The sequence below is a fragment of the Nyctereutes procyonoides genome, unplaced genomic scaffold (genome assembly GCF_905146905.1).
Source record: "Nyctereutes procyonoides isolate TBG_1078 unplaced genomic scaffold, NYPRO_anot_genome, whole genome shotgun sequence".
In the NCBI taxonomy this organism is placed as follows: domain Eukaryota; kingdom Metazoa; phylum Chordata; class Mammalia; order Carnivora; family Canidae; genus Nyctereutes; species Nyctereutes procyonoides.
Window position 1 is genome coordinate 68,299,014 of NW_026575046.1, and position 26,372 is coordinate 68,325,385.

The 26,372-nt window shown below is 36.3% G+C and overlaps 1 protein-coding gene across 1 annotated transcript in view; it reads right to left on the bottom strand.

Annotated features, from left to right (window-relative positions):
• Positions 1 to 26,372, bottom strand: part of TET1 (tet methylcytosine dioxygenase 1) — a 139,316-nt gene that overhangs the window by 29,507 nt on the left and 83,437 nt on the right. Inside the window, 2 exon segments of the mRNA XM_055325620.1 lie at positions 22,075 to 22,168; positions 22,723 to 22,813. Coding sequence (XP_055181595.1) covers positions 22,075 to 22,168; positions 22,723 to 22,813 — 185 coding nt within the window.

The window sequence follows — 26,372 nt, forward strand, 5'->3', positions numbered from 1 at the left end:
GTGATTGATTTATCTTACACTGCATCATACCCATAGGGTGCTAAAAAGGTCTCAAAATACTTAAAAATATTGCCTAGTGGACTCATTGCATACAAAAAGAATTACATAAAAATCTTGACAAGACATAAAACCAACCAATTCTGGTTAAAACTCTCTCCATTTATCACAAATTAACAGAGCAAAGACACTGACCACATTAATCAGTATATAATCAGTAAATGATAAAGGTGCCCACCCCTGTGACCAAAATGGAGCAACCAACAGCATACTTAAGATTTCAATTTTGTTGCTATAATAATATTACATAAACTTGAGATGAAACTTCTTAAGATGTTAGTTACCCAATATCACTTTCTTCTGTCACTCCAGATGGTTAACAATCATTGCTACCAAGGCATCCCTTGAGTAGAGTTGGCTTTAGGACCTTCCCCCTAAACACAATTATTTATATTAAAATTTTTTTCTATATTTATATGTCCTTTTACAGCCAAATAAGAATACATTTGCTTTCAAATAAGGTCAAATACAAAATGATATATATTGTATCAAACAAAATTATACCAGATACTTTTTAAGTTATCAAACAAAGAACAAAGTTACATTGATCCAGTCTTTGCATGGGAAATGCTAAAATGCTATTTCTTAGGTATCTATGTTTTCCCCAGATTTTTCAATATCCATTAGGGAACGTCAGAAAATAGAGCATAATTCAGATTTAGGTTCAATAAACACCTTTAGTATTGCCTTGGTATGGATATTTGTGACCACTCAAAATCCATATATTAAATCCTGAATCCCAATTGTAATGGTATTAGGAAGTAGGGCATTTGTGAGATAAGTAAATTATAAGGGGGAAGCTCTCATCAGTGAGATTAGTGTTCAATGCCTTCAAAACATGTGCAAACACAAAGAGAAGAGGGCCCTCACCCAACCATGCTGGGTCCCTGATCTAAGACTTCCAAACTCCAGAACTGAGAGAAATAAATTTGTTGTATTGAAGCCACCCAGTCTGGTATTTTCTCATAGCAATATAAATGGAGGAAGACAAGTATTAAACCTGTATAAATAAGACCTATGAAAACTATAAAGACATTAAAAGAAATTAAAGATGACATAAATAAATAGAAAGAAGTACCATTTTAATGGAATAGACACTATATAATGCTGTCAATTTTCCCAAAATGGATATCTAGATTTGACATAATTTCAAACAAAATCCTATCAGAGTTTATTTTGTTTTGGGTGGAAATTAACAAAGTTATGCCAAAATTTATATGGAAATGCAAACGACCATTAAAGAGCAAGAAAATGAACAAAGGCAAAGTAGTTTACCAGATTATCAGTATTTATTGTAAAGCTATAGTAATTATAGTCTAGTTTTGGTGCAATGACAGATAAATAGATTAATAGAATAAAGAGTACAGGAGATGCATATACATATGGCCATTAGATTTATGACACAGTTGACATTGTAATATAAAGTAGTCTTTTCAAAAAATGGTACTATGTAGATATCCCTATGGGAAAAATATGAATCTTGACTCCTACTTCACATAAGTAGCTTGGTTATATTGTTGATCTAAATATGAAAGTTAAAACAGTAAGTTTTTGGAAGAAAACATCTTAATGATCTTGAAGTAGGTAAAACAATTTTAGAATAAATTGTCAAATTTAATCATTATAAAGGAAAAAGTTAAAGAAGTTGGATAATAGGGGTGCCTGGCTGGCTCAGTTGGGAGAACATATGAGTCTTGATCTCGGGTTGGAAGTTTGAGCCCTATGCTAGCAGTAGAGATTACATAAAAATAAAATCTTAAAATCTTAAAATCTGGATTATTATAACTAAGAACCTCTGTTCATCAAAAACATTAAGTAGCAAAGGATCAAGAAGCTATGAAGGTTGGGCAGCCCGGGTGGCTCAGTGGTTCAGTGCCACCTTTAGCTCAGGGCATGATCCTGGAGACCCAGGATTGAGTCCCACATCAGGTTCCCCACATGGTGCCTGCTTCTACCTCTGCCTGTGTCTCTGCCTCTCTGTGTGTCTCTAATGAATAAATAAAATCTAAAAAAAAAAAACAAACCAAAAAACAAAAAGCTATAAAGTCAAGCAATACAGTAGGAGAAATATTTGCAGTACATATAATTGACAAAATATTTTTACCCAAAATATCTTAAAAAAAAATTTCTCCAAGTGAGCAATAAAAACACAATAGAAAACTGGCCAAAAAAATCAGATAGGCTCAATACAAGAGAATATCAAACAGATGATGAACATATGAAAATATGCTCCATATTACTAGTCATGCAGCAAGTAAAAAAAATTTTAAAGCACCACATATGTTGGTGGATTATAAAATGGTACAACTGCTATACAAAACAGTCTGGAAGTTCCTCAAGAAATCAAAAATAGAATCCCCATGTGATCCAAGATTTAACTTCTGAGTATACATCCAAAAGAACTGAAAGCAAGGACTAAAATAGTTATCTGCATATGCATGTTCATAGCAGCACTATTCAAAATAGCCAAGAGGTGGAAGCAACTCAAATGTCCATTGACAGATGAATGGATAAATAAAATGTGGCATATACATATAATGGAATATTATTCAGATGTAAAAAGGAAGTCCTGTTAATTGCTACAATATGGAGCAACCTTAGGATATAATGTTAAGTGAAGTAAGCCAGGCACAAAAAAGCGAAGCTGTATAATTCCAGTTATATGACTACTACCTAAAGTAGTCAAATTTATAAAACATAAAAGTGGAATGGTGGTTAATAGTGGCTGTGATCGTGGGGAAATTGGGAGTTATTTAATGGGTATAACGTTTCAGATTTGAAAGATGAAGTAGTTCTAGAGTTCCAGCTCACAATGTGACCATATAACATTCCTGATCTGTATACTTAATATCAAAAAAAGAGGAAAGAGGTCTTAAAGAGGTACTAATACTAAGTAGAATGTCTAAAATGACAAAGAAAACAACCAGCATTAGTAAGGATTTGGAGAACTGGAACACTTGTACGTTACTTAAGTGAATATAAAAAAGGATAAACACTTTGGAAAACTACATGTTACTATCAACCAAAACTGCACATATGCACACGCTGTTCCCCACCGCCTGTCCCATTTCTAGGCAATTCCATTTCTAGGTATATATCACACAAAAATGTATTCTTATAATTCCCAAAGACAGCATCCATAGTCGTATTTATCCCAAACTGAAAACAACTCAAATGTCAATCATCAGAAGAGTAACTCAATAAATTTTACCTATTTATGATAATGGAACACTACAAAACAATGAGAATTAGAATGATATACAATTACAGAAAACATAAATTAATCTTACAATTCTAATGCTGCATAAAAGACAAGACAAGAATAATGACTTTAAGACTATGTATAGAACATTCAAATCAGACATGATTAGTCCATAATGTTAGAAGAAGGAGAGAGAGTACTTTTAAGGGGTAACAGGAAGGGGGTAGAAGAGTGCTTCTGAATGAAGTGCTAGTAGTTTCAGTAGTTTCAGATGCCAGTCACACAAAGGTGTTCACTTTATTTTTTAAAAGGTGTTCACTTTATCTATCTATCTATCTATCTATCTATTTATTTTTAAGGTGTTCAATTTAGAAAAATTCTGTGACCTTAGGATTTCTACAGTGTTCTGTATGTACGCTATAGTTAATTAAAAAGTGTACCTAACCCTAAATTGAAAAACACAAACCTGAAATCATTTAGTCAATTTACTGCATCAGGATTTAGCAAGTGTCTTAACTTTTCTATAATAGCACAGAGCTAGGTTCTTAATAAACATTAGCCACTATTTTATGTCTTTTGGTTTTATTACTGCACACATGGCTTCTGAGCACAGAATTCAGCTCATCAAATAAAAATTTGTTGAATAGATGGGTAAAAAGCACAAAAAACTAATATGGTTGCATTTTATGAAAATTTCAAAAATGTAAGTTACATTATTAAGTTGAAAACTCATTTCAAAAAAAAAAAAAAAAAGATTTTAGGGATGCCTGCGTAGCTCAGCAGTTGAGCATCTGCTTTCAGGTCAGGGCGTGATCCTGGGATTCCAGGATCCAGTCCCCCCATGGGGAGCCCTGCTTCTCCCTCTCCCTAGGTCTCTGCCTCTCTCTGTGTGTTTTGAATGAATGAATCTTAAAAACAACAACACATTATTTTGTAGCTGGAGGGTGTATTAATTTGTAAACTGTTGAATTTATGACCACATGGCAATGGCAATCACATTAGATGGTAAATGATGCATATAAAATTCTGAGTAATGTCTGTGACTACTTTTCTATTATTTAAAAATATGTATTTGTATAATTTCTATTTCATATTATGAAATTATATCCTAATGCAACATCATGAAGCATTCTTATGTTAATCATGTTAACTAAAAACATACAGAAAATTGAACACGTTGGAATAAAAAATGTTTTAAATAGTTTTTATAAGTATAGTCCACTTGTCTTTGATATCAACTCAACTGAAATATAATTTCAAAATCATAAAGCCCATCCTTTTAAAGTAGGGAATTTAGGGGTACCTCGGTGACTCAATTGGTTTAAGCATCCAACTTGATTTTGGCTTAGGTCATGATCTCCGAATACTGAGATTGAGCCTACCTTGGGCTCCCTATTGGGCTCCACACCAGATATGGAGCCAGCCTAAGATTCTCTTCCACTCCCCACTACCCCCACCTCATGTGCTCACTCTCAAGGAAGAAAGAAAAGAAGAAAGAAAGAAGAAAGAAAGAAAGAAAGAAAGAAAGAAAGAAAGAAAGAAAGAAAGAAAGAAAGAAAGAAAGGAAGGAAAGGAATTCAGTGGTTATTAGTTTACTCAGAATTGGTCAACTATTACCACTATACAATTTTAGAACATTTCCATCCCCCTCCCCAGTCCTTAGAAATTATGTCACATTTCTCCCTTTTCTGACTTCATCAATTTTCTCTATTTATTCATTTTACTAATTTGGACTACTTTATATATATGGAATCCTCTAAATCGTGGCCTTTTATTTCAGGCTTCTTTTTTTTTTTAATTTTTATTTATTTATGATAGTCACACACACACAGAGAGAGAGAGAGAGAGAGAGAGGCAGAGACACAGGCAGAGGGAGAAGCAGGCAGAGGGAGAAGCAGGCAGAGGGAGAAGCAGGCTCCATGCACCGGGAGCCTTGTGGGATTCGATCCCAGGTCTCCAGGATCACGCCCTGGGTCAAAGGCAGGCGCCAAACCGCTGTACCACCCAGGGATCCCTTATTTCAGGCTTCTTCTACTAGATTTGAACTTTTATTTCAGGCTTCTTTTACTTAATGTATGTTGATTCATATTTGTTGCACTTATCAGTACTTCATTCCATTTTACTGCCAAATAAAATTCCATTGCATGGACAGGCCATTTAAATTTATCCATTCATTGGTTGATTGTCACTTAGATTGCTTCCACTCTTTCAATTGTAATTTATTCTGCTAAGAACATTCATGCAACAAGTTTTTCTATAGACCCATGCTTTCGTTTCTCTTGGGTATATACCAAGGAGTCGAATTGCTTGGTTATATAGTAATTATGTTTATACTTTTAAGGAACCATCAGACCATTTTCCAAAGTGGAACAACTATTTTACAACCACATTAGGTATGTACAAAAGGTTCCAATTTCTTTAGATCTTCCACAACACTTGTTATGGTCTGTCCTTTAGTTTTAGCCATTCTAGTGTAAAGAGGCATCCCATTTGGAGTTTGATTTGATCAATGTTGAACATATTTTCATGTGCCTATTGGCACATATACAGATGATATCCTCTTCTGAAAAGGACTATTCAAATACATTGTTTATTTTTAGTTTAGAATGTATATTTTTTAAAAAAGATTTTATTTATTTTGTCGTGAGAGACACACAAGAGAAGCAGAGATGTAGACCGAGGGAGAAGCAGACTCCTTGGTCAGGGGTCAACATGGGGCTTAATCCTAGGACCCTGGGATCATTACCTGAGCTGAAGACAAATACCTAACTGATAGCCACCCAGGCGCCCCATAAAGATTTTATATTTTTGGTGGGCTCAATTGTTCATCACCTGCCTTTGGCTCAGGTCGGGATTCCAGGGTCCTGGGATTGAGTCCTATATCAGGCTCCCAAGGGAGCCTGCTTCTCCCTCTGCCTGTCTCTGCTTTTCTGTTCTCATAAACAAATACATAAAATCCTAAAAAATAAATAAATAAATAAATAAATAAATAAATTTCCCCCATTTTTAAGGTGATCTCCAAACCCAACAGGGGACTCAAACTCACAACCCTGAGATCAAGAGTCATATGCTCGGCTGACAGCCAGCCAAGGGGGCCATACAAGCTCTTTATTAGACATTTGATTAGTACATATTTTCTGTCATTCTTAGTTTTCTCAGACCTTTTTTGATAAGAGCCTTTGAAACACAAAAGTTTAAATTTTGAAGTCCAACTTAAATTGTCACCTGTGCTTTCAGTGTTCAATCTAAAAAAAGTTGCATAATCCAAGCTCACAAAGATCTACAGCTACATTTTCATCTTTTGGCTAATGATTTCATATTTTGAGCTCTGACATTTGAATCTATGATCCATTTTGAGTTAATTTTTGATGTGGTATTTGATAAGAGCTTAAATTCATTCTCCTGTATATTGATATCTAGTCATCCTATCATCTTGTTGAAAGACCTCTTTTCAAAAAAAAAAAAAAAAAAAAAAGAAAGACCTCTTTTCTACAGGAATAGTCCTGCAATTTTATTGAGAACAATTCACCATAAATGGCTCATTATTATTTTTTGAGAGAGAGAGAGAGAGAGAAGAAGGATCCCTGCTTAGCAGGGACCCTGATGTGGGGCTCGATCCCAAGACCTGAGATCATGACCCACGCTGAAGGCAGATACTTAACTGACTGAGCCACCCGGGCACCCCTTGTTATTACTTTTTAATTACTTATATTTATATAATTATAATATATAATTATTTATATTTAATTATTTTTAATTATTAAAAAGTAATTTGTAATTACTTTTTAATTATGCTCCATACCCAGCGTAGAGCCCAATGTGGGCTTGAACTCACAAACCTGAGATCAAAACTTTGCATTGCACTGAGATCAGAGTTGGATGCTTAACAGACAGACTGAGCCACTCAGACACCTTGAAATTGCTTATTTCTTGATATTCCACTAATCGATATGTCTATCTTTATGCCAATAACACACCTTATTGGTTACTTTAGCTTTGTATACATTTTAAAATAGAGAAGTTTTGAGTCCTCCAACTTTGCTCTTCTATCTCAAGATTATTTTGGGTATTCAACATACTGTATTGTTAAATCAAGAAAGAACACTTAAATGCTGAGAAAATAAAAGCATCATAAAGCAAAAACTGCCAGTGACTGGACAGTCATATGCTCTGAATACTTATCCCCATACCTAATTATTTCTTTGCTACATTTCCTTTTTTTTTTTTTAAAGAATAACTTTTTTAATTTATTTATGATAGTCACACACACACAGAGAGAGGCAGAGACATAGGCAGAGGGAGAAGCAGGCTCCATACACCGGGAGCCTGACGTGGGATTCGATCCCGGGTCTCCAGGACCGCGTCCTGGGCCAAAGGCAGGCGCCAAACCGCTGCGCCACCCAGGGATCCCTACATTTCCTTTTTTTTAAAAAAAAGATTTTATTTATTTATTTATGAGACACACACACACATACACACACACACAGAGAGAGAGAGAGAGGCAGAGGCAGAGGCAGAAGCAGGCTCCATGCAGGGAGCCCAACTTGGAACTCAATCCCAGGACTCGAGGAGCACGCTCTGACCCGAAGGCAGACGCTTAACCACTGAACTACCCAGGTGTCCCTGTTTGCTACATTTCAACATACTACAGAGAGAAAGAGGCAGGATTTCAACTACAAAAAAAGTAAGTCCTTCTTATTAACTAACGTATTAGATATAACTTTTCATATTAAAATCTCTATTTATAAGTCAATTCTACTGTTATCACTCTTCATATTTCTGTATTTTTCCTATGTTTTAAGATTGCATTCTGCTATTATAACTCCAACTATTAAAAATATTGGTGCCAACTGTATGGTTTCTGTGATTTATAAAACCTCCTTTATTAAATTATTATACATAGTTGGTTCTACTTCTGGGATCTCTGACATTAAGATGATGAATGCTCTGTATATAAGATTTAGCTCAAGGGTCAATATACCCCCAAAGTCCTTCCTGGACCCTCACCTCCAAACATCACCCTTAGGTCTGCTCCCTGCTCTCTCTATATGCTAGTCAGAAGCAGGAAAGTGGTAGGATTTCACAGTCACTAGAATGCTGGTGACTGCTTAAGGCATGGTCATAAATAAGGCTCACCCAAGAAGACTTATCATATAGACAGGGTGATTAAAGAGCTGAGGAGTGATGGGGGAAGCTGTGTTATAGAAGCCAAGCAACACATGAACTTCTCAGAGGAGGGAGTGTAACCAATAGTTTGAGCTGCTGAAGAAAGGTTATGAGGACCTAGAATTATCTTTGGGAGTTAAGAAATTGGTTGATCATTGGGATAGCACTTTCAGAGAAGAGGTAGAGAAAAATAGATCACTATGATTCTCATTAGGAAAAGATTTCCTAGCAAATCTAAGACAGAATTCCCTTATCCCAGGTTATAAATTATGCTGCCTTAAAAGAGTATTTATAAATAGCTCTGAAAAGCACATAGTAAATTTATTGTCTGAATACTTGATCCAGATGGGACAACTCATTGAAATTCCCCATGAGAAGCTTGGGAACCCCCTAAGGCAGGTTAGGCCAGGATCAAGAGCAATAACCTAGAATATTCTTTTTTTTTTTTTTAACCTAGGATATTCTAAATAATAATCTGGTCTAGGATGGTTTAGGACAAGTCATTACTATGTGTATAAAAACTGGTTGAGAGAGGGGTGCCTGGGTTGCTCAGTGGGTTAAGCGTCTCACTTGGGCTCAGGTCATGATCCCAGGGCCCTGGACTGAGCCTTGTATCAAGTTCCCGGCTCAATAAGGAGTCTGCTAGTCCCTCTGTGCACCGCACTTGTGCTCTCTCACTCTCTCAAATAAATACATAAAATCTTTAAAAAAAAAAAAAAAAAGCTGGTGCAGGGAAGACTGTTCTGAAAAAACTAAATTACTTTTTTAAAATTTTTATTTATTTATGATAGTCACAGAGAGAGAGAGAGAGAGAGAGAGAGAGAGAGAGAGAGAGAGGCAGAGGGAGAAGCAGGCTCCATGCAGGGAGCACGACATGGGATTCGATCCCGGGTCTCCAGGATCGTGCCCTGGGCCAAAGGCAGGCGCTAAACCTCTGCGCCACCCAGGGATCCCTGAAAAAACTAAATTATTATTACAATTTCTAAAGAGGCAAATGTAAGGTTAATACTATTTTCATATCCTTAGGGCATAGAAAGAAACTAAATGACTAAGAAACATTTCTACTAGGACAGGCAAATTTAGCCTCTAGTCATATTTATATAGGCAACAGAAAAACAATCTGTTTAAAGCTGTTTAAATACAGCTGTCTAATCTCCCTATTTCCAAAAAACAGACTGTTAAGTGTTTAAGTTTTTTTTTTAATGCATTGGCCTTCTAAATTTAGAAATTTTCTTTAAAAAAAAAAAAAGAAATTTTCTTTAAAGTCAAAGCAAAGTAGTATATGCCTAGCAAAGTTCTGCTCTAATGGGTTAATGAGCAATGTCAACAAAAAAATGGACATGTAGAAAATGAAGTGGAACTTTAAATCAATGAAAAAAATGTCAAATTAACTACTGGATCTATATATAAAATTATTATTATTTTTAAAATATGTTATTTATTTATTCATGAGAGACAGACAGACAGACAGACACAGGAGGAGGGAGAAGCAGGCTCCATGCAGGGAGCCCGACGCGGGACTCGATCCCAGTTCTCCAGGATCACGCCCCGGGCCGAAGGCGGCGCCAAACCGCTGAGCCACTGGGGCTGCCCTATATATAAAATTATGAAAACATAGGAGACACTATTTTTATAATAGTAGGGTAAGGAAAGGCTTCCATAGCAACATGAAAAACGCAAAATATTTGGTGACATAGATTTGGCCTGCTAAGAATGTAAAGCTTTTGTACAAACATAAGTCAAGCACTAAAACTAAAACAAAACAAAACAAAAAACCCTAGGATTAAACAATGGCAAACTATATAATAGAACTTTATTTAAGAAAAAGATAACCTAAACAAAACAAGATGGTTATGAAGAGTGACTTCGTGGAAGAAATACAAATGATTAATAAAGATTTAAAGGAAACTAAACCTTACTAGTCAAAATGCAAGTTCATTCACAACATCAATTTTTACTCACTAGGTTAACAATGAGGAAATAGATTAACTATTAGATGTATTTATGGGCACGAGAAGAAGTGAAAGGGAAAAGCACCTTCTCCTTGAGCAGGGAGCCCAATGAGGGGCTTGATCCCAGAACCCTGGGAACATGAGCAGAGCCAAAGGCAGCCGCTTACTTGACTGATCTACCCAGGTGCCCCTAAGCAAATAATTGAGTACACTATTGTTTAGCTTTTTTTTTAAATAAGTGAGTTTTCAGATGCCTTCTTTATAGTTTTTTTTTTTTTTTAAAGGTTTTATTCATGAGAAACAGAGAGGTAGAGACAGGCAGAGGGAGAAGCAGGCTCCATGCAGGGATCACGCCCTGGGTCAAATGGGTTGCTAAACCGCTGAGCCAAATAGGGTGCCCTTCTTTATAATTTCTGATACTGCTTCAAAACTACACACAAAGATTCCCATTTCGATATGTAAGGAGGAACAAATACTCTTGACTAAATTCTGCTCTAAAATAATCCCATTCTTATTTAATCAAGTAAACTTTTCCTGAAATTTAGAAAGTTGTAGAATAATGTTGTTGTTTTTTTAAAAGACTTTATTTATTCATGAAAGACCCATAGAGAGAGGCAGAGACATAGGCTGAGGGATAAGCAGTTTCCTCCCAAGGAGCCGGATGGAGGGAGAGGAATCTTAAACTGACTCCATGCTTGACATGAGGCGGGGCTTAATCTCACAACCTTGAGGATCAAGACCTGAGCCCAAAACAAAAGTTGGACACTTAACTGACACACCCCACACCTCTGAAAGTAATAGACTTTTAAGCAAAGGAAACAATCAACAAAATTAAAAGACCATCTACTGAATGAAAGAAGATACTTGCAAATTGCATCAGATAAAGGGTTAAGTACCCAAAATATATAAAGTGATACAACTCAATACTCAAAACCCAAGTAATCCAATTAAAAAATAGGCAAAAGACATGAACAGAAATTTCTCCAAATACATACAGATGGTCAACAGACATATGAAAAGATGCTCAACATCACTCATCATCAGGGAAATGCAAATCAAAACCACAAATGAGCTATCACCTCACACCTGTCAACATGGCTAAAATAAAAAAATACAAGAAACAAATATTCATAAGGATATGGAGAAAAGGGAACCCTCACGTATTGTTGGTGGGAATGCAAACTGCTGCAGCAAGTATGGGAAATAGTATGGAGGTTCCTCAAAATATTAAAAATAGAAATTATGATCCAGTAATTCCACTACTGGGTATTTACCCAAAGAATATGAAAACACTAATTCAAAAAGATATATGCCCCCCCATGTTGATGCCATTATTTACAATAGCCAAATTATGGAAGCAGCCCAAGTGCCTATTGATAGATAAATGAATAAAGATGTGGGGCATACACACACTGGAATATTATTCAGCTATAAAATGAAGAAAATCTTGCCATTTGCAACAATATGCAGTAAGATAGAGAGTGTAATGCTAAGTGAAATAAGTCAGAGACAGACAAATGCCATATGATTTCATTTATATGTGGAATTTAGGAAATAAAACAAATGAACAAAAGAAAAAAGAGAGAAATCAAAAGACAGACTCTTAACTATAGAGAACAAACTGATGGTTGCCACAGGGTAAGTAGGTGGGGTATGGGTGAAACAGGTGAAGGGGATTAGGAGTACACTTGTTTCGACCAGTGCTGTAATATATGGAATTTTCGAATCACTGTATTGTATACCTGAAACTAATATAACACTGTTTGTTATCTATATTGGAACTTAACTTTTAAAAATAGAGTTTTATTTTTTAAAGATTTATTTATTTATTCATGATAGACATAGAGAGAGAGAGGGAGAGACACAGGAGGAGGGAGAAGCAGGCTCCATGCCGGGAGCCCAACGTGGGACTCGATCCTGGGACTCCAGGATCACGCCCAGGGCCAAAGGCAGGCACTAAACCGCTGAGCCACTGAGTGATCCCAAAAATAGTGTTTTAAAGCTTAATTTTAATATAGAGCTTTCCTTTTCTTGTCTAAAGATTTTACTTATTTATTTATTGGAGAGAGAGCATGAGAGCACCAGCAGGGGCAGAGTAGAGGGAGCAGCAGGCTCCCTGCCGATCAGGGATCCAGATGCAGGGCTCAATCCCAGGACCCCAGGAACTCAACCTAAGCGGAAGAAGGTAGATACCCAACAGACAGAGCCACCTAGGAGTCCCGAGCTTTACTTTTTATTCTGCTTGGATACGTCACGTCTTGATTTTATCTTTAAAATTTATTTATTTATTTATTTATTCATTCATTCATTCATGAGAGACAGAGAGATAGAGAGGCAGAGACATAGGCAGGAGAAGCAGGCTCCATCCAGGGAACCCAATGTGGGACTCAATCCCGTGATTCCAGGATCACTCCTTGAGACAAAGGCAGACGCTCAACCGCTGAGCCACCCAGGTGTCCCTGGATTTAATTTTAAAGTTTTAAATTTAAAAACTTTAATTTAATAATTGCATAAATACATAGAACTACCTTAACTCTCTAACGAAACAAAACAAAAAACAAAGCAAAGCAAAGAAAATAAAAGTCCTTGTAATACAGTCTAGGTTGTAAAGATGCCAGGTGAGTAGGGATCTACATCAGCTCCACAAAAGATCTGGGACTAACAGAAGGACTGGCTTAGTATCACAGCTAAGTATGGGATATATTACTAAGGAGAGATCATTTTTGAGTTTATCAATAATCATGTGGGAGACAAAGTAGAGCCCAATTTTCAACATAAAATGATGGTGGCCACCCAAAGATCCCGTTGATTAAGATCATTTAAATCTACATACATATATGTGATGAAATTATCTATATATATATATGTATAATATATCATAAAGCCTATATGTATATGATAAAATAAACTTTGACCTTTGGGGGATAATGATTGGGTTCATCTTGAGGTGGTAGCAATAATTTATTTCTTGATTTGAGTGTTGATTACATCGGTGTGTTTACTTTGTAAAACTTCACTGGGCTTTACACTTAAGACTTGTGTACTTTCCTTTATGAATATTATACCTCAATAAGTTGCCTTAAAAAATGAACTCTGGGGATCCCTGGGCGCGATCCTGGAGATCCAGGGTCGAATCCCACGTCGGGCTCTGGAGGGACGCCTTGTTGTACATGTATATATCCAGGAAAGATCATTTGAAAACTATTGGATACTTGGTTTACCCCTTTCCCAAAACTCTGGACATCTCAGACCAGAGTAAGAAAACATTCACTTATATATATTTTATATATTCATTGCCACACCTGTCCTACTGATCAATAAACAATCCTACAGAGGAGAATCCATGAACTGATCCCCGGTGTGAATTTATCAGGCACTGAAGCCATCTGGGGAGACTACTGTTTGAATCTTCTCTCTAGGGATCCCTGGGTGGCTCAACAGTGTGGCGCCTGCCTTGGGCTCAGGGCATGACCCTGGAGTCGCGGGATCAAGTCTCACATTGGGATGCCTGCAGACATAGCCCCTCCCTATGCGCCCCCACCCCCGTGTGTGTCTCTCATGAATAAATAAATACAATCTTTTTTTTTTAATAAATAAAATCTTAAAAAAAAATAAAACACAACTTCTCCCTACTCCTGCCACCACCCCAGAGGCTCAACTGTGGGGTGCATGCATGTGTGTGTGTGTGTGTGTATAAGAGAAAAGTGGGAATTAGTAGTATAGGGAGTTAATCGAACCTAGTGGACCTGGGATCCCTGGGTGGCGCAGCGGTTTGGTGCCTGCCTTTGGCCCAGGGCACGATCCTGGAGATCCTGGAGATCCGGGATCAAATTGCACGTCAGGCTCCCGGTGCATGGAGCCTGCTTCTCCCTCTGCCTGTGTCTCTGCCTCTCTCTCTCTCTCTCTCTCTGTATGACTATCATAAAAAACAACAACAACAAAAAAGAACCTAGTGGATCTAATAAACTGCATCCTTTCCTTCGAAAAACTACATCCTTTCCACTAAAATCTACTGAGAAACCGGATAACTAGTCCCTGACAAGACCCATAGTGACAGCAGAGAGCCAGAAATGTCTGCTGAAGGCTAACAATTATGGGGGAGCTTAATGACTGCCTGGCACAGAAAATTCTGTTAAGAGCAAAGGCAAAACAATGTCAGAATGGCTCAGAAAGTTGTGCTGCCCAGATAGAACTTGCCGTTAGGGTTTTTGGGTGTGACCATTAAAAAAAAGAAGCCAAAAAAAAAAAAAAAAAAAAAAAAAAAAGCCAAAAAAAAAAAAAAAAGAAGCCAAAAGCCACACCCTCTCAAGCAAAAGAGGCAAGTGTAGCACAATAAAAATATAGAATTCAATCACCATGAACAAATAAGTCTGCATGTAGAGTTAAAAAAATTTACACAAAACCAGTGTTTGATTTAGGTTACTGCTTAATATCAAATACATGACAAATGTACATTGTCCAAAATGAAAAATAAATTTGGAACAATCCATTAGCTAATTGTTTACTGGATTCCTTATTATAAAATGATTGATGGAGGGCAGCCCCAGTGGCTTAGTGGTTTAGTACCGCCTTCAGCCCAGGGCCTGATCCTGGAGACCCGGGATCGAGTCCCACATTGGGCTCCCGGCATGGAGCCTGCTTCTCTCTCTGTGTGTCTCTAATAAATAAATAAAATAAAATGATTGATGGGACGCCTGAGTTGACCGCCTGTCTTTGGCTCAGGATGTGATCCTGGATCCCCCGGTTTCGAGTCCCACACATCATGCTCCCTGCGTGGAGCCTGCTTCTCCCTCTGCCTGTGTCTCTGCCTTTCTCTCTGTCATGAATAAATAAATAAAAATAAAAATAAAAAAATAAAATGATTGATCTTCCTCTTACTTCATTCCTGCATAAAACATCCATATAAGACTTAATTTTGCTAGTGCTATTCAAAATAATCTATGAAGTCCTAAAAAGTATGTAGACTATGGAGACCTAATCTTTTCACTCAATTTTTATTTAACCTCTATCCAAAGTTCAATTTTTTGATAGGCAACTTTATCAATTTTAACACTCAATGTTCTCATGCTTCAGAAAAGAGCCAATAATGAATACCACAGCAAAACTATTCTAAGATACCAATTCAAATTCAAAATATACCATATTCTAAATCAGTCCTATTAAAGCTCTATATTCAATCACTCAACAAAAATTTATTCAGTGTTGACTGCTGGGTAGCACTTCGGGCATTAGCAATGAACATATGAATATTTTAGGTAAGATAACTTGTAAAGCTTGGAAAAAAGGAAGTTGGATTAATACTTTGATTTTTCTAACATTTAATCATTTATAAGTCCTAGCTTTTCTTTTTCATAGATATACAAATACAAAATCAGTTCTTGGTTTTGTTATCAAGATTATACTTTTGCAAAAAAAAAAAAAAAGATTATACTTTTGCCTTGTCACTAGTAGATATCAAAATTTTCATTAAGTTGCTTAGAAACTGTGCTTTACTTCATTCCTTATCTCTGGGTTGTTTTTGTATTTGCGAAAAGTGCCAGATATGTATCACTGTGTATTGAAATGTTCTATTTATTCTGAAAGAAATATTGCAATAGGGAAAATAAAAACTAATTTTGCTACCACTGATTCATGGAAAATACTTTTTTCTACCTAAGAATCTTTGAAGACTAAAATCAATAATGGCAACAGGAAGTAACTACCAAAATCTTTGAACTATAAATTTCATATTTGCCTTCATTAGAAAAAAAAGATGTATATACTAAATTCTATCAGTATAATGACTATTACATAAGAGAAGGTTTGAAAGGCAAGGAGGAAAAAAAAAAAAAGAAAAAGAAAGGCAAGGAGGAAGGATCTTCCAAAATCCCACCACTTAACCTAATTACATTGTTCTCATTTGGATCACTTACTCTAGGGAGAGCCAGCTGCCACATCTTAAGGATATTTTTACCCTTTGCTACTTAATGGGCAAGAAAGGAAAGGATTCAGAAATATTTAACAGATATAGATCAATGACTCTATGTCAACTATCAGTGCCAGATATTGGGAACTAATCTCTATTTCAGCATATGTGTAAGGTACTATGGAAGGGCAAGATAAAATGAACAAAGCAAAACAATACTACACTGTTAGGAAACACGTATGTGGAAGAAAAAGGCAAGAATATTTTTTAAGATTTATTTATTTATTTGAGAGAGAAAGAGAGAGAGCCCGAGTGTGTGAGAAGGGGGAAGGGCAGAGAGGGAGCCTGACAAGGTGCTGAATCCCACAACCCATGCACAAAATCATGACCCACGAGATCATGACCTGAGCCAAAACCAAGAGTTAGAAGCTTAACTAACTGAGCCACCCAGGCACCCCAGAAAGCAAGAAAATTACTAACACAAAAGTCAGGATGGGAACTTCTTAGGGCTTCTGGGAATCTAAGAATGCTCTATTTTTGTGCACTGGGTAGTTACTTCATGAGTATTTATAATTAAAGGTAAACTGTTCATTTATGTTTTGTGAATTTTTTTGTTGATATATTACATAATGAAAAATGTTATTACTTTACAGCATTATTTTGTGAATAAAGATGCACAAAGGACTTGCCTGATGCAGGACTCAATCCCAAGACCCCGGGATGATGCCCTGAGCTGAAGGCTGACACTTAACCACTGAGCCACCCACACGTCCCAGATGTACTATATATTAAATATTAGAGATTGGACAAGGCTAAGATATACTTTATGATGCTAATGTAGTGTCTTTAACTTTGATATTTTTAGTGAAAAAGAGATATGGAATATTGTGGTAGCCATCTCCAGGGTGTCCCCAATGACTGCCACCACCTGGTATTGGGACTCATGCAGAGAACCTATCTACACTGAATAGGGCTCACTTGTGTAGAACTTCTAAGGCTAATGTCATAAAAGACATTGTGGTTTCTTGCTTGTTATCTTTTCATTGACTCACTATGGGGAAAACTAAGCTGCCATGACATGTGGAAACACTTTAGTACTATGGTAAGGGATGCCTAGGTGGCTCAACGGTTGAGTATGTTCCTTTGGTTCAGGGCGTGATCCTGGAGTCCTGGGATAGAGTCCTGCATCGAACTTTCTGCATGGAGCATGCTTCTCCCTCTGCCTCTGTCTGTGTCTTTCATGAATAAATTAAATCTTAAAAAAAAAAAAAAGTAGTACTATGGTAAGAAATTGAGGTTTCTAGCAAACAGACATCAAGGAAAACCCTTCTGCAAATGACCTGGGTAGTGATCCGTCCAGCTCCACTACATAGTCCCCAGTCAAATTTTTCAGATGATGGCAACCTCATGATCCTCTTCCAGAAGCACTCTGCTAAACTGTTCTCAGATTCTTAACTTTTTTGGGCTTGAAGTACCGACACAGAGATTAAGAGTCACATGCCCAGGGGCACCTGGGTGTCTCAATCGGCTAAAACACAGCCTCTTGATTTCGCCTCAGGTTATGAGATTGAGCCTTGATTTGGGTATGCACTCAGAAGTCTGAGTTTTTTCCCTCTGCCCCTCTTCCAGCTCGCTCATTCTCACATGTTCAAATAAATAAATAAATCCTAAAAAAAAAACAAAAACAACAACAAAAAAAAACCCTTGCATATTCTACTAACTGTGCCAGCCAGGTGCCCTGACTGTCATATTCCTGACCCATAAAAACTCTATGAGATAATAAATGCTTATTGTTCAGAGCAACTAAATTTGAGTACCTATTAATTAGCAACAGATAACTAATAGACTGTCAATTAATTCTTTAGAATGCTCTTTATGAAACACAAACCAGATAGATAACACAACCCTAACCGAAATACTTTAATGCTTCATGTTATTCATGTACTAAAACCCAAACTCAGAACACTATGGTATACGAAACCATTCATGCCCTGGTTTCTGCCTATACCTTTTTACCCTCACCTAGTTCCATTCTCCACAAACTCAAAATTATTGGACTCCTCTGAGATTATGTCCCTCCTCAGAGAGGCCTTCCCTGATGACCCAGTCATGAGAAAGCCCTGGAAAGTTCCCACTAATGAGAGGAACAAGATAAGGAGGTCATTATTTAAAGCAATATAAAACTAGAGTTAGTCTGTTTGACTAACTATATTAAATGAAATAAAGAAATTAATAATATAAAATTTAGAAAGGAGAATATAAATTTGTCATTATGGATTACACAATTGTACTTCCAACACACAAAAAAATAAAGTGAAAAACAAGCAATATGTCATATTTAGGAACAACACTTTAAAACACCTCTGCACCTGGCTGGTTCAATTGGCAGCGCATATGACTCTTGACCTTAGGACTTGGGGTTTTCTACATGTTGAGTGTAGAGATTCCTTAAAAAAAAAAAAAAAAAAAAAAATCAGGGACATCTGGGTGGATCAGTGGTTAAGCATCTGCCTTTGGCTCAGGTCGTGATCCTGAAGGCCCGGGATCAAGTCCCACATCAGGCTCCCTGCGTGGAGCCTGCTTCTCCCTCTGCCTGTGTCTCTGCCTGCCTCTCTCACTCTCTCATGAATAAATAAATAAAATCTTAAAAAAAAAAAAAAAGTAAATTCTCCAAGTTTTCTGTGCAACATGGTTCCATTATAATACCAATAGGACTTTATTCTTGCAACTAGTTAAGATGATTATTAACTTATGGAAAAATCAACAAAGCAAGAATTGTCAAGAAATTTCTGAAGAATTAAAAGGAGGAATTAGCTCTATCAGATATGAAAACATAAACCCTAAATAATTAGAGTAATTTGATGCTTATATCGGAGATACATAACATGAGGGGAACAGAACTGAAAATCTACTAACACAAACAAATACAAATCAGAAGAGAAAAGATGAACAATTAAGTAAGTGGTTTTGGCTGGCTGGGTAGTCATCTGAAAAAATATTGTTACTAATATTCTACACACACAAAAATGAATAAAATAGTTAAATGCAAAGAAACGAAATCATTAAAATACAGTAAAAAGAAAATGGAAAGTTTTTTTAATAATCTACAAGTGGTAGATTTTTCTAACTAAGATACAGTACACTGGGGTGTCTGGGTGGCTCAGTTGGTGAGGTGGCTGCCTTCCGCTCAGGTTATGATCCCAGGGTCCTGGGATTGAGCCCGCATCAGGCTCCCTGCTCAGTGAGGAGCTTGCTTCTCCCTCTCCCAACCCCCATGCTTGAGCTGTCTCTCACTATCTCAGTCTCAAATAAATAAATAAAATTTAAAAGGACATAATACACTAAAATCACAAAGAATAGGTGAAAAGTGTTTTTCATCTTTAAAAAAAACTTTAATGTAAAAATTTCATTTAAAAAACCCAGATGTTAAAAAAAAAAAACCACCCAGATGTTAAAAACAATGACAAATTGTGGAAATCCATCTGCAACTCCTATCACAAACATCAATTTTTTAAAGGGGCTCCTTTAAAATCAATAGAAGACTAATAATCCAATAGAAAAGTGGGCAATCTATACATTATTTCCTACTTTAAAATGTTTTGAATCAACTGTATTACTTTTTCAAATGAATGAATAAAACAAAAAAATAAACCTCATCACTCTAGCTGTTGTTTACATACATCTTCACCCAAACTGTTACACCTAGAGACAGATATGAATGTTTTGTGGGGGACTGAGAAAAGGCTGTACCTTCATAACTGAGTTAACACAGTGTGAAAACCAGTGCATGACAGGACAATAGACTGATCCACGAAATGAGGAAATAGTAATTTAAAACTAGTTGGGGAGCATTTTAAGGAAATTTTATTTAGTTTTTGAGGCAAAGTGACCCTAGAAAACAAATGTGTTCCTGGAGGATAAATTGTAGTCCGCAAGTCTAGTCTCACCCTGGCTGATAAAACTGGGCCAGCTTCTGTCCATCTACAAAATGAAATGCCTGGTAGATCTTATTCATGTTTGCCTCCTCCAATATCTAACCTAGGGCCTGGCAATCAATAGAAAGTACTTAATGTTCACAAGTTTCTTCACTTATTTTTTGCATTCTGAAATGTTTTTTTCTTCCAAAATTCATCCACACTTAACAAATTGAAGACAATTTACCTTAATTGGTACTTACTTGATTTTATTTCATATCACAGAAAACTCACAAATCACAGGTTTTAAATAAGCCACAAAAAATTTTTTTCCCCTCTAATATTAAATAAATTCAGATTTAGGAAGGGCTAAGGTTGGTTTGGCAACTCTACTGGTATCACCAGGGACTCAGGCTCTTATCTTTCTTCCCACTAACTTAGCACATATCTTCCCCTATCAAGTCAATTTAAGCTTCCAGATGGCTGTTGGAACCCCAGCCATTAGATCCCTGTTCTATGAATGTTGAGTGAAAAGAGACACAAGAGAGCATATACTCTATGATTCCAGTTATGTGAAGTTCATTAAAAAAAAAAAAGATATGAAGATAAATATCAAAAGAGTAGTTATCTTTATGTGGAATCATTGGCTGGGACAGGCCATGCGGGAGCCTTCTGGGTGGTGAAAGTGATTGTATCATTATCCAGGTAGTGTTATACACATGAGGAATAACCTTGATATGTACACTTACGATTTGTGGACTTTACTATATATGTAGGATAACCGAACAAGGTAAATTCCAGGTCTCCGAGCCTATGTGTATTTTGACAAGACTAAGTGCTCCAAACAGATTGAGGAAACAAAGCATTCTAAAGTAGTTAGTGTGGACTATACAGCTCTTGTGCTTGTAACTGCCAGTCATCTCCCAAAGGTTGAAAAGTAACCAAGAGAAAGTCTACCTCTAGAGTAGCTATGGGTGTGCCAATTGTCTTGCTTTAGGAATACCAGGGTTTAAATCCCATTGCCATTTTGCTTTTAATGTTCTTAATTTCTCCAAGAGGTATGCAAATAATGACCTTTACCTTATTCAAAATCATAATGGAGCCCCTCTGTGAGGATTTATGAGGCAAATGTTAGTCAAATTCTTAACCTAGTGCCTGATGTGTAACAAAAGGTAATTGCTATCATTTTATTATTCTTACCACCATCACCATTTAAAAAAACATTTTTTTAAACCATCATTATTAACAAATGATAGAACAGGGATCTCAAATGATTCTATGTTCAAAAATTCCAAATCCACTGATTAATATCCTTGTGGATATGAATATTTTATTGAATATACACATTTGGCTATGAACTTATTTTTCACTTGACAACTTCCTAAAGAAATTGAATCCAGTTCTTATGGTTCTGCATTTTTTAGAAAACTCAAAGTCATGGAAATAGTTTTGGCGGTATGTCATAAAAAATTAATTTTGCTTTCAGAATAGTAGGACTCTCATTAAGGTGGTCCTATGGATAATACTTGGAAATAATTACAAAATACAAAAACAGATGAAAGATATAAAACACTGTATAGTTTAATACCATTTACTTATGCTATCCAATTATAACTGCATTAGAAGATCTCGAGAAGTACACAATAAACTGGTAAACATGGGGACCTTGGGGAGATGAAGGTCACTTGGTAATAACTGTAAACTTTTGTTCATTTAACATAAATTGCCCAGGCTAAGACAGACAGCTTCCTTATTATTTCCTAGGGAACAATGACAGTGGATACTTTTCTAGTCACTATTTTCATGGAAAATAAATTGATTGATTTTATATGTGGAATAAATTCATGTTTGAAAAACGTGTAAGTACAAAATACTTACCCACTTAGCAATTGGACACCCATGAGAGCTTTTTCCTTCTTTCCCCGTATACACTACAATTTCTATTCTTATTGCGTTTCCTTTTTGACCATACCTGAGTACAAAGCACAGTGAAGGGAAAATAATTGCAAATGCGATACATCCTTTAACATCTGAAGGTACAGAAGATATAAATTTACGTTAAGTACAGAAATCAAATACCCTGTTCATTCAAATTTACATTTGTTAAAAAATTGCTTTTGTGTGGCAGATATTTTTGTTATCCCGTTCTGTTTACTTATCCTTAAAAATCACTTCTTTAAAAAAAATGGACTGGCTCAAAGATAAGCATAAGGAGTGTGAATGCAGTGTTGATGGAGGTAATTTTAACTATTTCTACCATTATACAATGATATAAAAATTAAGTATTTCTGGATTTAACAAAGGCAGCCTTGCTTTATAAATGTCTTGTTGAGTGCCCAAAGGCTTATGTGATGAGTGACTCAGCAGGGACACCAGGATGCTATTCTTTTCCTGGGCCCTAAGAAACATCCGACTTATACTCTTGAGTTTGCCATTTACTTCTCATTTGTTCCCGGAGATGGTCTCTCTACATTGAGTCAGGTGTACAATAATGAATGATTTTAACAGGGAAGGATATTTCCTCACCTATTCTCCATGATTTCCCTGACAGCAGCAACACTTGGTCCTGCCCCAAGGTGTGTATAATATGGGCCTTTGTCTTTTTGTATAACTCGATCTGTGGAAGGAATAAGATTATTAGACCCAAAGACCTTTACAGAATTGCATAGGGGCAAGGAGGAGCTATTTTTATTAATTCTTTTTTTTTTTTTTATCAACTCAGAACAATTTATCTTGACAAGGTTTTGGTAAACTTTAATAATTAAAGTCTAGGACAATAGGCCCTAGAATTTAACTTGTTCCTTTCTTGCGGGCACTATTTCATGCTTCCTCTAAGCGTCAGAAGAGGAAAAGAAATATTTAAGATGTGGGTCATATTTATTCTATCTCCTGCTTTGAAAGAAATCTATTAATAATTGAAATGCAAAATTAAAACTTATCTAAGAGCAATACATCTTTAAAAGCTTTGCTCAGAATCCTATTAAAATTGAGCCCAGCAACTGCACCACTAAGAATTTATTCTCCTATACAGTCACATAATTATATATTTATGATGCAAATGTACACAGGAATGTTCTTTGTCACAATTATTTGTAATACCAAAAAAAGAAACACACTTAGCATCTGTCACTAAATGATAGGTTGAATAAATTAAGGGATGCTTATATAGTGGAAAACAATAAAACCGTTAAATCAATATTTACAAACATTGAGCACCTAGGTGGCTCAGTTGGTTAAGCATCTGCCTTTGGCTGAGGTCATGATCTCTGGGTCCTGAAATAGAGCCCCAGGTCAGGCTGCCTGTTCTCTCCGACCCACCCTGCTCCTGCTCGTCCTTTCTCTCTCTCTCTCTTTCTGGTAAATAGATAAAATCTTTAACATTGTTATCATTTAAAGATTTTAATTTTAAGCAAACTCTACACTCAATGCGGGACTCAATACCACCCTGAGATTACAACTCTAGATCGCATGCTCTACAGATTGAGCCGGCCAGGCACCACTGTACTACTTTAAATTTTGTATGAATTACGAGTTTCTCAAAAACAGTATTTTTAACTTGGCCTCTTAGAATCACGTCTAACTAGAATCGCTGATGAATGCATTTCTTGCCATGGTGCACCTATAACGAAAGGTGATTATTTAACCATTTTGACTGATTATCAGCTACAACATAGGATTACTTCTGTGGCTTCCTAAAATACACTGAACAGATTTTAACTTATTAATGATGATCTAGAGCAGTGGTTCTTAACCAGGGGCAATTTTTCCTGAGCGATCATTTGGCAAATATTTTTGGTTGTTACAACTGGGCAGGTGTGTGTGTGTATTTACTTGTATCCAGTGGGTAGAGGGCATGGATCCCACTTAAACAGGCTAGGATGCAGACAACAGTCCCCCTACACATCAAAGCATTACCTTATCTAAAATGCCAATAGTGCTCAAATTGAGGAACCATGATCCAGAGCAGAGGTTAAGCACTCTTATTTTGCTAGAACACAATACATCCATGGAAATCTTGTTTTTAATTAAAGATTAAAGAGAGAGCACATGCACGAGCAAGGGGAGAGACAGATGGAGAGAATCTCAAGTGGACTCCACACTCAGCATGGAGCCGATGCGAGGCCTCAAGACCCTGAGATCAAGACCTGAGCCACATGCTTAACCGACTGAACCACCCAGATGTCTCTCCATGGAAATCTTTTAGATATGATCATTCCACTTGGGATAATTTCTGAGTGAGTCTGCTTTTTTGTTGTTGTTGTTTTAAAGTAGGCACCATTCCAAGTGTGAAGTCCAACATGAAGCTTGAACTCAGAACTGGAGATAAAGACCTGAGCTGAAAAAAGAGTCGGATGCTTAACTGACTGAGCCACCAAGGCACCCCTGCTTTTTTGTTTTTCTTAAGTTCCTATTTCTATACAAAAAGCATAGTAACCTCACATGCAAAGATTACAGAAAAATATGTGACAATGCATAAAACAATCACAGGTCCACTGCAGATGCTCAATAAACTTTAAATGCCTGGGTGTCTCAACTACTACATGGTGACTATGTACATTATTATGTAATATATAAGGAAAAAGTCTTGAAACTAAACAATTGTTCTGATATTATGCACACAGTAAAATAAGACTAGCTCAGGTATATAAATTTTAATGGCATTTTAAATTAGAGATCTTTTTTTCCATTTGTAATGATATTTAGAAAAATACTGTCCCTTTCTTAATTCAGATTTTTGAAACCAGAGCAAGAAGAGTACAAACATAGGCTCTGAAGTTGAGACTACTGTTTTGAATTCCAGTTTAATAATTTACTAGCTGTGACTTCCCCTGTGACTTAGTTTCTTCACTTGTAAAATGGAGATAACACATCTTCCCTTTGTAGGCATGTTCTGAACATGACAAGTCAAGGTCATAGTACAGTTTCAGACTTGCATTAAAGATCTGGAATAGGAGGAGTCATCCTTGCTACACTCTTCTGTCCTTGCTCCAGGAAACTCCCATTCTCCCAGTTGAACCCCACTCAAGCATATTATGAGATATGCTTTTCATATTATGAGATCCTTCTAAGAAGAGCATATCCCTGGGGCCTGGCATGTAGTAGGCTGTCATAACTGTGATGAATGATGAGTGGAGAAATGGAAGGATTGATTTCAAAGTATCACTTTAGATAATCGAGAGCAAAAGGTCACTGCTACACTTCACTATTTTTTCTCCTGTGATTTAAGAAAAAATGATATAGTTTATCCTTTCAAATAATCATTTGCCCATTTTGCAATGTACTTATGAAACACCTACTTCAGGAAAAAAAGCTTCCAATGTTCAAGGCAATCTTAAATCTTTCTGATTTGGAGCTATATTTAAATTTTTTTTTTAAATAAGACTTTTAATAATTAACCTATTTTGAACCCAAATAGGTTTATTTCACAAATTCTGTCCTCAAAAATCCTCATAATAAAGCTGAAATAATGAGGGCATGAGCAGCCTAACAAACTTTAATGACACAATCTATTTAATTTCCCTATTACAGCTACATTAGAGTAAATTAATTCTTTTATTTGAGCACTTACATGAAATTTTACCATAGACAGTGACTAATCAGTACAAGGTTGAAATTCAGCATTTCTTGTGTTCCAAATACTGAGCAAATTTCTCATAAAGCCTGTCTAGGGGATGCCTGGGTGGCTCAGCGGGTGAGCATCTGCCTTGGGCTCAGAGCATGATCCTGGAGTCCTGGGAGGAGTTCCACATCCAGCTCCCTCCATGGAACCTGCTTCTTCCTCTACCTGTGTCTCTGTCTCTATCTGTGTGTCTCTCATGAGCAAATAAATAAGATCTTAAAAAAAAAAAAAAAAAAGAGCCTAAGATTTTCCCAGGACTTTTAACACAATAAAAATTCTAATTATTAGTTCCTGGATGTTCATTTGCAATAACTCCTAAGGCACAAAATAAATATCAGTTATGAATTGTTCCATAAATCAGCTAGTTGCATATGCTTATTTGTTTTTTATAGACAATCGATATTATACAATTTCATATTTTAATATTTCAAAAGGTTCACAAATTCATCAATGGCCAGGACTAGGGATTTTTTTCATATCTAGACATCCTTTGTATCACATAGCAGAAAAGCACTGTCATTGAAAAGAAAGAAACCATTTCCAGTTTTTGCATAGG